This window comes from Emydura macquarii, unplaced genomic scaffold, assembly GCF_026122565.2.
Source record: "Emydura macquarii macquarii isolate MOO-44397 ecotype Brisbane River unplaced genomic scaffold, CSIRO-AGI_Emac_v2 contig_1441, whole genome shotgun sequence".
NCBI classification, from domain to species: domain Eukaryota; kingdom Metazoa; phylum Chordata; order Testudines; family Chelidae; genus Emydura; species Emydura macquarii.
The window spans coordinates 15,893-26,012 of NW_027131578.1; the positions used below are offsets into that span (position 1 = coordinate 15,893).

Consider the following 10,120-nt stretch of genomic DNA (forward strand, 5'->3'; position numbering starts at 1 on the left):
CAACAATCTTACATAGTTTAATGAACACAAAGTAGACAAAAAACACACAAAATCATGCTGGACAGGAAAGCAAGGGGATGTAAAGGAACATGACAAACGTTAAATTTGCATCTTCTCCAATATTTTTAATCGTTATCTTTCTAGGAAATGTGAAGGTAGCTGGAAATCCCATTGATAACCTAAACGTCTCAGTAGAGTTCTCATCTGTGCTAAATGAAAAGAAACATGACAACTGACAACTCAATCTGTTACAACAATACTGACGTTAAGTGTTACTATGCAATTACATACACTTTGATTCTGGTCCCTGGATTAATAGGGATCGGTTTAGCTCTGTGGGTCTTTTATGGCTACAGGAAAGAAACTCAAAGGGCTGTGATATTTATGATCAATCTAGCCATTGCTGATTTAGCACAGATTTTATCCCTGCCTCTAAGGATTTTCTATTACATGTCTAGAACATGGCCCTTTGGAGGAGGCGTCTGCATATTTTGTTTCTACCTTAAGTATGTAAATATGTATGCAAGCATCTAATTCTTGGTTTCCGTCAGCATAAGACAATTTTTGTTTCTTATTTACCCCTTCAAGTTCAATGACTGCAAACGCATATATAATGTGTACATCAGTATCGCTGGGTGGATTGTAGTCTGCATTGGCTCTTTGCCTTTTCCTCTTCTAAGATGAATAAGTATAGTGAGATGAATAAGTGCTTTGCAGACCTCCCCATAAATGATATTAAATTTCCAACTCCATTGTGATGATGACCATAGGTGAGCTGACTGGATTTGTAACCCCTCTGCTGATAATTCTGTATTGCTCTTGGAAGACTATCCTATCATTAAAAGAAAAGAACTCCATTTCCCATGACTTTGGAGAGAAAAAAAGGCTTTAAAGATGACCCTCACCTGTGCTGTGGTATATCTGATTCGCTTTGCACCTTATCATATCAGTTTTCCTTTAGATTTCCTTGTTAAATCACATCAGACAAAAAACCCACGTGCCCGAAATGTGATTTCAATATTTCATGCAGTGGCTTTGTGTCTTGCTAGTTTGAATTCCTGTGTAGACCCAGTCATATACTATTTTACTACAGATGAACTCAGAAGACGACTTTCAAGACAAGATTTGCAAGACAGTATTCAGTTACACAACAGAAGTTATGCGAAAAAGCATTCCAGAACTGTGTGATAAGGTAAAGTGGTAGGCTATTAACATTGCACTTTCTGAAATGATTGAAAGAACGTCAATGTTCAACATCATATTCATGTGGCCCAGCTTATTGGGGAAAATTCTGAGGTCCTTTCTCAGGCAAACATCTGTTGATTTCAATGATCATTTGACTGATTAAAAAACTGACAAAGGACTTGAGGCTTTCAGCTTTTTCTTGCAAAATTGTTGTGAATATTGAATTTAAACAACGTATTATGTGTATTATAAAAAGAATTGATATGGTGCCCAATCCTGAACTGGCCAAGCCAGAATAAAATAGCTTTGTTTATGTGAGACTGATGAGTTTAAGGTTGGGATTTCACTTGTTGACTAGAGGTCAGGCCAGAGTACTAATTCTGCAGCAGCTATTGCTGTGTTCAGGACAGGGAGTGCAAAGAATGTGACCTGCCACTACCCTCCTGTATCAGCTTTCAGCCACGTGATACGCAACGTATCAGACGAAATGTGTGTAGTAAAAACCTGTGGGGGGAAAAAAGTATTTAAAAAACCCCCCAGGAATGTTTGAGGCAAGGGTCTGACTTACCAACACCCACCCCACAGAATTCCAAGAAGCCAGCCAGGGGCTAGAGTTATCGGGTAATAGGTCTGTGCGGGTCTCACTTACAGTAAGGATCAGGCTTGTTAGGCCCAAAGCCCCTTTTCAATACTTTTATTTACAGCTATCTGTGTTTCTGTAAGATGGCCTGTGTGGGCCTTATATATATATATATATGATATGTGTTTCAAGGTGGCTGCTTGTCTTTTAAATAAAAAACATTTTTGTGAGAACCCAGCTATTGTGTCTTTGTGTATTTACAGCAAAAAGCTGAAATGTGTGTAATAGAAAAAGAAAACAAACAAAAAAACAAAACAAAACCAGGAATGCTTGAGACATGGGCCTGACTCACCAAACCTTTGTTTTCACCAGGGGTTAGAGTTATCAGGTAATATGTTTGCAGGGCCTTACTTACAGTAAGTGTGGGGGGGTGGGGTGTCACTGAATGCCATGGACAGTTTAAAATAAAGCCTCAGGAATTGGTGGGTCATGACAGGTTTAAAACAGTATATTAACCATAACCAAAATAAAAATGACACACCTTTCATATTTTAAAAAGCGTTTGTTGTAATAACAACCAATGTTATTTGTAGAGTGTGTGCTGTGGTTGTGATACAACCATTTTATTTTACAAAGGTTTTACGGTTTTAGCATGTTTTTATTTAAACATTGTTGTAAGAACAAACAAACATTTAAAAGCCATGACTGTGGTACAAACATTTTTATTTTAAGGCAATCTGTGATGGAGATAAGTTTATGGGCATCCTTGTGCAAGATGAGGTGGAAGTATTATCTATTTTCCCATCATTGGCAGGCCTTTATTTTAAACAATGTTAGTGAAAAATGCATAGGTGTTAGGGTGACTGGTAATCCTTTAAGCAACAAACAATGAGAAGGTATAATGTTATGCATTATGTAGTTGTTAATATTCATTTTATAGGTGTTATCTAACCAAATAAGGGTCTATGGGGTGCTGTTGGAAACATATACATTTACATACTGTTATGGACACAATAATTCACAATCACAGGTGTTTGGAGCACTTTGTCCAAACTACGTGTAAATTCTCACAGATCTATTGACGTCAATAGAGCTAGGACAAATTAAACGAGTTGAGAATTGGCCCCTTGATTTTTCAGGAACCTGAGTGTGATACTTCCATTTATTTAGAGAAGCAAACCAGAGTATATTTAAAATGTATCCAGTGCAAACAGCTCAAAGTTCAAACACTGAGTCCTTATGATGAGCTCTTTGTAAATGAGCGATGGAGTAAGATATTTAATAAAGAGTACTTATAAGAAAATCATGATCTGAACGTAGACAATCATTAACAGGAAAAGAAGCACAATAATTTGCATAAAATAATTGTTATCTAGCTACCTAGTTAACATAATCCACAATCAAATAGAAATCTATCATTATCAGATTATGTGTTAGGACAAGGAATGGTCCTATCTGCCCATGTCTCTCTCTATTCATGTGCTTTCTTTGTCATATATGTAATGTACACAGGCATGCACAAAGATGGTATCCTGATATTACTAACAGACCAACCTCCGAGACCCTTTCTCAGCTTGGAAGTGAGTTGATTGACTCATGATGGTGTATGGAATAACAGATCAGAGTGTACGATGGCACTTTTCCACCTATACCCAGGCTAGAACAAAATGACCCCAGTCAAGTAACTTACACCAGGGTTTAGGTCTTTACTGAGTGCAGAGACTTTAGACCCCCTGAAATCATCAGTTTAACACTGATGAGGTTCTGGCCCAGTCTACATTGGTGGTGATCTAGATGAGTTGGGAAATCAGACCCTTACATCTCCATCACACTCACTTTCCCCAGGAAGCTCTCAGCCAAATTTGGATGATTTGTGTATATAAACTATTGGCCAAATCCTAATCACTTTGAAGTGAGGGGCTAAAGTCCACTGACTTCCATGATATCCAACTTTGGTCTCATTACGCCAAGTGGTGGATTCTCCATCCTTAGAGGTTTTTAAGGCCTGGCTTGACAAAGCCCTGGCTGGGATGATTTAGTTGGGGTTGGTCCTGCTTTGAGCAGTGAGTTGGACTAGATACCTTCTGAGGTCCCTTCCAACCCTCATCTTCTATGATTCCATGATTCTATGAGTTAGAGTTTCTTTAGAAAAAACTGGGAAAAGTTTCTCTTCAAAGCAGTCTTCCCACCATAGCCAGACTGACACAGCTTTACAGAGAGAATGTGGGTGAAGTAAAATCTTTTCTTGGACCAGTTTCTCTAGATGAGAGAGATGAGCTTTTGAGCCACACAGAGCTGGTAGGGTCTGGAAAAAGAAGAGTTCTGTGTAGCTTGAAAGCTAATCTCTCCCATCAGTAGAAGATATTACCTCACCCACCTTGTCACTCTAATATCCTGGGACTGAGAGAGATCCACTGCATACAGCTTTGACATAGTTATTGAGGGTTAAAATAATAAATAGACACCACCTGAGTCTCTTTGTCCCTCAACACATCATCAATGACACAGTAATATCCCAACAGTATAATCATTTCAGTAGGAACGTGGCCATGAAGAAACTTCTTTTGCACCTTTTATCATTGTGGGGAGAAAACCTACAGCTCTCTCAGAAAACCCCATTATAGAGAAGACATATGGGCACCCTCAAGAGAAGTCAAATATTGAAAATCCTGTTTAACCAAACACTGACCATCTCTCCAGGCCTTCCCCCTTGCAAATCCACCTGGAACACAGATACAAAGAAAAATAGCAAACAACTAAGGAAAGATAAACTAAAACTGTGACTAACGAACAAAAACCACAAAGAACAAATGTTCTCATATTTCTGTCAGAGTTTTTATCCTTAAAATTAAGAAGAGCCACAGACCACACAAAGAATTTTGCTATGGTTAGTATGAGCAAGGTGCTCAGATACAGTGGTGATGGGTAGCAGTACTTAGATAGAGAGAGAGAAAGAGAAAGGGGGTAGTGGTGTATGGGGATAGAGAGATATAGAGAGATAAATAGAAAGATAGATTCCAGTGTTAATTGCATTAATGTAAACCTATAGTAATTACTTTTTTTCTTGATTTATGTTTTCCTGGATTTTTACTAGTGTTAAAACCCAGTTCTTCATCAACAGATTGCACAGTATGCTCTGATGGAGAGAATAATGTCATCAGATGATTATATTTATAATGAAACACTGAATGAAATTGCTACCGAAGGAGACATATGGACATTTTATTCTTGCTGAAAAACCTCCAACACATCCATTTACTCACTGCACCTTTGATCTCCTTGTTCCTCATGCTGTAGATGTGGGATTCATCATCGGTGGCAACACGGAATAGAGAACAGTCACTAAGAGATCCAGCCCTGAGGCTGAGCTGGAGGTGGGTTTCAGGTAGGCAAAGGAGCCAGTGCAAAAGAACAAGGAGACCACAGTGAGGTGAGGGAGGCAGGTGGAGAAGGCTTTATGCCGGCCCTGCTCAGAGGGGATTCTCAGCACTGCTCTGAAGATCTGAACATACGACATAGTTATGAAAACAAAGCAGCAGAAGGTTAAGCACACACTAAAGACAATAACTCCAACTTCACTGAGGTAAGAGTCAGAGCAGGCCAGCTTGAGGAGCTGGGGGACTTCACAGAAGAACTGATCCACCGTGTTGCCTCCACAGAAGGAGATTGTGAAAGTGTTCCCGGTGTGCAGCGCAGAGTAGATAATGCCACTGATCCAGGCACTGGCAGCCATTTGGGCACGAGCTCCCCTGTTCATCACCATCTCGTAGTGCAGTGGTTGGCAGATGGCGACGTATCGGTCGTACGCCATGATGGTCAATAAGGCAAAATTTGCTGAAACAAAGAAGAAGAAAAAAAAGACTTGGGCGACACATCCGGAGTAAGAAATGGACCTGGTGTTCATGAGGGAATTGACCATGGATTTGGGGAGGGTGACCGAGATGAAGCCAAGATCTAGGATCGACATATTCATCAGGAAAAAGTACATGGGGGTGTGAAGATGATGGTCGAGGGCTATGGCTGTGACGATGAGAAGGTTCCCCACCACGCATGCCAGGTAAAGTACTAGAAACACCACAAAGTGTAAAATCTGCAGCTCCCGAACGTCGGAGAATCCCAGGAGAAGGAATTCGGTCACGGTGGTTTGGTTGGACATTTTTTTCCTCAGTCCATTGTGTGATGGCTGTGGAGGGAATGAGACGGGCGATGGTTAGGATTAGAGATACAAAGGGAATGGCCCAGATTCCCCTTTCCCTGAGATCTGATTGTATGACTGTCAAAGGTGCAGAGCACTCGTCGTTTACAATGGCTAGGTGTTGTCAGTGCTCCTCACGTTGACAATCAATCCAGCGTGTTATCACACTGGTGTACATTGGATCGGCTCCTTTAAAATCAATGGAGCTTTGTTACTTCACCTCAGCTGAGGCTCTGTCTCAAGCAGAGGCTTGTTCAAATGCAGAGTGAAGGATGGAACAAAGTAAAATCCAAATCCAACAATCCTCGCAAAGAAGGGCCTTCCATGGTGACCGTCACCAACCTCACACCTTGGCCATGAAGCTGATAGAGTAAAACGCCAGCACTGCCTGATTCCCACGCTGCAGGGCAACATGATGTGCACTGCTCCAGCATGGTCAGTGGCAGCTTTTCTCCCCCCAGCTCTGTGCCTAGACGGCTGCTGCCTGCTTCCCAACTGATTTACGGCACCAAATCCCAGCTGCACTTCTGCCTGCGTGTGACAATGGGCCAGTCTCATCCCTCTATTACCTCTATGTTGCACTGTTTACTCTGTGCTGTGTGGTGCAGTGGTTGCCAGGACACTTGGACTCTGTCCTTGTTCCTGCCAGTAACCTGCTCTGTGACCTTGGGCCAGTCATTTCCCTTTTGGTGAGGGGCCTGGTCCATAATTTAAAACGTATTGTGACCCCTAGTGGGATTTTCAGAACCAGCTATGCACTGAACAACCCTTCAAATCAATGACGTTTACGCTCCTAGGTGCTTCTGATAATCTCACTAGGTGCTTAAATACCTTTGGAAACATCGCCCCATGTCTCATTATGTGTACGTTCTGCACACCCGTCTACGCTCAGCCAGCAACAGTCTGGAGCTCAACTAAGAGGTAATTCTGTTCCCTATGAGATCCTATTTGTCCTTGAAAGAGGTCAGGATAGACAGGTGTTTGCTGCTTGGTTCAGCTCTAACCCAGCGTTTAAAGGGGCAAGTCCATATATAATATTCTGTGTGCTCTATCAATTTTACTAGTTATTCAGTTGTTAGTTCCTGTCAACTATCCCTTTGAAAGAGAAATCACACAGATGAAAGAGAAAAAATGGGTTTGAAATCAAGAAATCTTAATGTTCCCCAATTTTATTTAAAGTTTAAGACTGGGTGGAAATTTTTGCAGCATTGTTCTTAAAGGGGATTGGGTTTTCAGCTAAACACCAAATCTCAGAATCTGTCTGGTTTTCTCTAACATTTTAGAATTGTTTTTTTAAAGAAACTTAAAAACTGAAAACCAAAACGTTTTTGATTTAGTGATTTTAAAAAGAAACCCAGTTTTTGGCAGAAAGTTTTCAGTTGCCAAAACTTAAAAGAAAAAGGAAAGGATTTTGGGTTTTCAATGAGAAGTCAAAATTTTCCTGAAGGGTGGCAAAATTCCAATCAGCAGTGGGTATCTGATTAAACTGAGAGTAAAAGTCTTAATGAGTTCTTATAGCAATTCATATTTATCATCTTAATTTCCCCCTGTATTTTGAACCCCCAACATATTTAATTGAAATAGCGAACTTACTGTACTGGTCTTTGAGGATTTTTCCCCAACCGGTGATGTATGCAGCTGAGAATCCTTTCCCCTCATTCTAGGACTGTCCTGACAGACCCAGACTCAGATCTGCCACTGTCCGCAGAGGAGCTGTGTGTAGCTGGCTCTGAGCTGCACTGACGTTAAAGGAGCGATGCTGTGGGGAGGCAATTTATCCACGTCTGTTTGCTAAGGGCTAGTGGGACTCACTCCCTGGAGCCCTGCACGGCTCAGAAGCAGGAGCCCAGAGGCAAAAGTTCATCAATGGCTTGATTTTAAAGCCATTACGATCCTCTAGTCTGACCCCTCTGGCCTGCCATAGGCCCCAGGATCTCCCCCAGAGTTCCCTGGCTCCAGCCAGTTTCTGTGTTATCTGCGGGCCGGGATTACAAAGGGATTTTGGCACCTAAAGATGGAGACGGACGCCTAGTGGGATTTATCAAAGCTCATGGCAAAATCCTGTTGCCATCCCAGGGGAGTTAGGCACTTACCCTGCTTAGGTGCTATTGTAAATTCCACTAGGCGCCGATCAACTTCTTCAGATGCCTGCGCCCCTTTGTAATGCTGCTCTAGTGTCTATTTTCATCTCGCTGCTCCAGGGCAGGGGCCACTCTGCTTCCTACAGCTCTTCTCCACAGACCCCTTTAGCGGGATCTCAGGACCTTTCCCAACTGTCACAGGGCCCTTGGCCCTCAAAGGGTCAGGCCATCCTGTTACAATATCTTTGTACAGCGCCTTGCACCAGGGCTGTGGTTTTTAGGGGCTACCACAATATACTTGTTTTGCAAGAATGATAACAGACATCAATGAGTTTATGTCACCTTGGGCCATGGGGCACATTGGTTTGGTGTCAGCTTTTAGTGACTAATCTAACCTGCAGCAGACTTAAAACTGGCCAGTCAGATTCTGTTGTATAACATGGGAAAGAACCGGGCATGATCATCTCATTACAGATTGCAGCATAATGTGTGTTAATTACTGTTGTTTATGTGTACTGAAGACTCGCCAAGTGCAAATCCCGCTGTGTTAGGCGCCGTACGCACCCATGACAAAAAGATGGTGTCTTTCATTAAATGTCTGTATGAGGGGAGAGAAAACAGATGGATATGAGAGACCAGCAGTATAACCACAATGGGGTGACCATGATAAGCAGTGGTCTCAACATGCCAGCTGCTTACCCCGTCGAGTGTTTTGCAGATGTGTGCACAAGAGGGCAGAGTTAAGGGTATCTGTTCATGTTACAGTCACTAAGGAGGGAATATTCAGAGAGGCTTACAGGAGTTAAGTGCTTACCTCCCATTAAATCGGGAACTGGGCACTCCTTGGAAATTCTTTGAGAAATAGCAGGTTGTTCTTATGTAAATAAAGACTTTATCATAATGCAGACCCAAAGGAGAACAGTTAAGGGGGGTTGTACATACTACTGCATGTTACTGGGAAAGCAAAAATTACTATAGTTTTGCATACACACAACCGGGCAAGTGGCATTTGGGGTGCCTGTTAGTGCATGCTTCTTGTTCAAGTCACTTAAAGAGACAGATTAAAAAAAAACAACAGCGTATTTCTTGTTATATGCTAGGGTCAGATGTTTAAAGATATTTAGATGCCTAACGCCCATTGATTTCAATGAAATGTAGGCTCCTAAGTCACTTGGACATTGCCATGTTGAGTGGAGCAATGAGTAAGCACTTTAAAAAACTGGCATATCCAGAGTCCCCAGCTGAGGTCAGGGTCCCATTGCGCTCGGTGCTGCAGACATATAACAAGGCAGAGTCTCTTCCCTGAAGAGCGTGCCGTCACTGTTCAGGGGAACTGCACCTGTGTTTTCACCCTCTGCAGTCCAGCAAGGCCACCCGCTCTATGCTTCCAGCTCCGCAGCCTTCACTTCTCTAGGGGAGAGTCCTGTGTCTCTCTCCCTCCTCAGCAGGGAGCTCCCTGCCTACACAAGAAGCTGAGCTTTTGCCTAACCAGAGAGGAGACATTTGCATTCCCCTCCCCCTGGAGATCCCTTGGGAAACCTTCTTCTTGTCTAGCCCATTGTTTCAAATAATCCTTAAAATCTTATATCACTTCCCAGGGTTTGCACTGGTCACGTCTGCCTCCTGCAGATCCCACAGTAATATATATGCTTTGTATTTGTAATACAATGGACCCAAAACTACTGAAACGTCATTCCATTAGGTTTTTCAAGGATGTTGCAGGTAATAGCCATATCTGTCACACATTCTTAGTAGACAAGACTGACAAAGGGGAGGGGAAACTGAGGCACAGAGTGGGGAATTGTTCTGTCCGAAGCCATGCAGGTGGTCATTGTCAGAGCAGGGAACAAAGCCCTCCTACTCCAAGGAGCTATTTACTGGATCTTGATGATTCTCCATAGACATTTGGAGGATTTTGTCTACCTATTTATCCACCCCCGTACATTACAGCTCAGATTATGCTCTGATATTGAAGACTCACTGCTCAGCACATATCGTCAAAAGGCTGGGTTTCTGCATAACCAGAGGTGGGAAATTTACATTCACAACCCATTCGATATTCCCCAGGCAAACTATGTA

At 42.3% G+C, this 10,120-nt stretch overlaps 1 protein-coding gene and 1 pseudogene across 1 annotated transcript; one reads left to right on the plus strand and one right to left on the minus strand.

Annotated features, from left to right (window-relative positions):
* Window positions 1–213: 213 nt before the first annotated feature.
* On the plus strand, window positions 214–1,188 carry LOC137156329 (probable G-protein coupled receptor 174; annotated as a pseudogene).
* Window positions 1,189–5,051: 3,863 nt separating this feature from the next.
* On the minus strand, window positions 5,052–5,921 carry LOC137156330 (olfactory receptor 14A16-like). Its single transcript, XM_067553049.1, has one exon. It carries the CDS (start codon window positions 5,919–5,921, stop codon window positions 5,052–5,054), a length of 870 nt encoding a protein of 289 aa, XP_067409150.1.
* Window positions 5,922–10,120: the final 4,199 nt, after the last annotated feature.

What these genes read in the sequence shown, in the direction of transcription:
- LOC137156330 (XM_067553049.1), bottom strand. Translation starts at nt 5,921, where the DNA reads ATGTCCAACCAAACCACCGTGACCGAATTCCTTCTCCTGGGATTCTCC.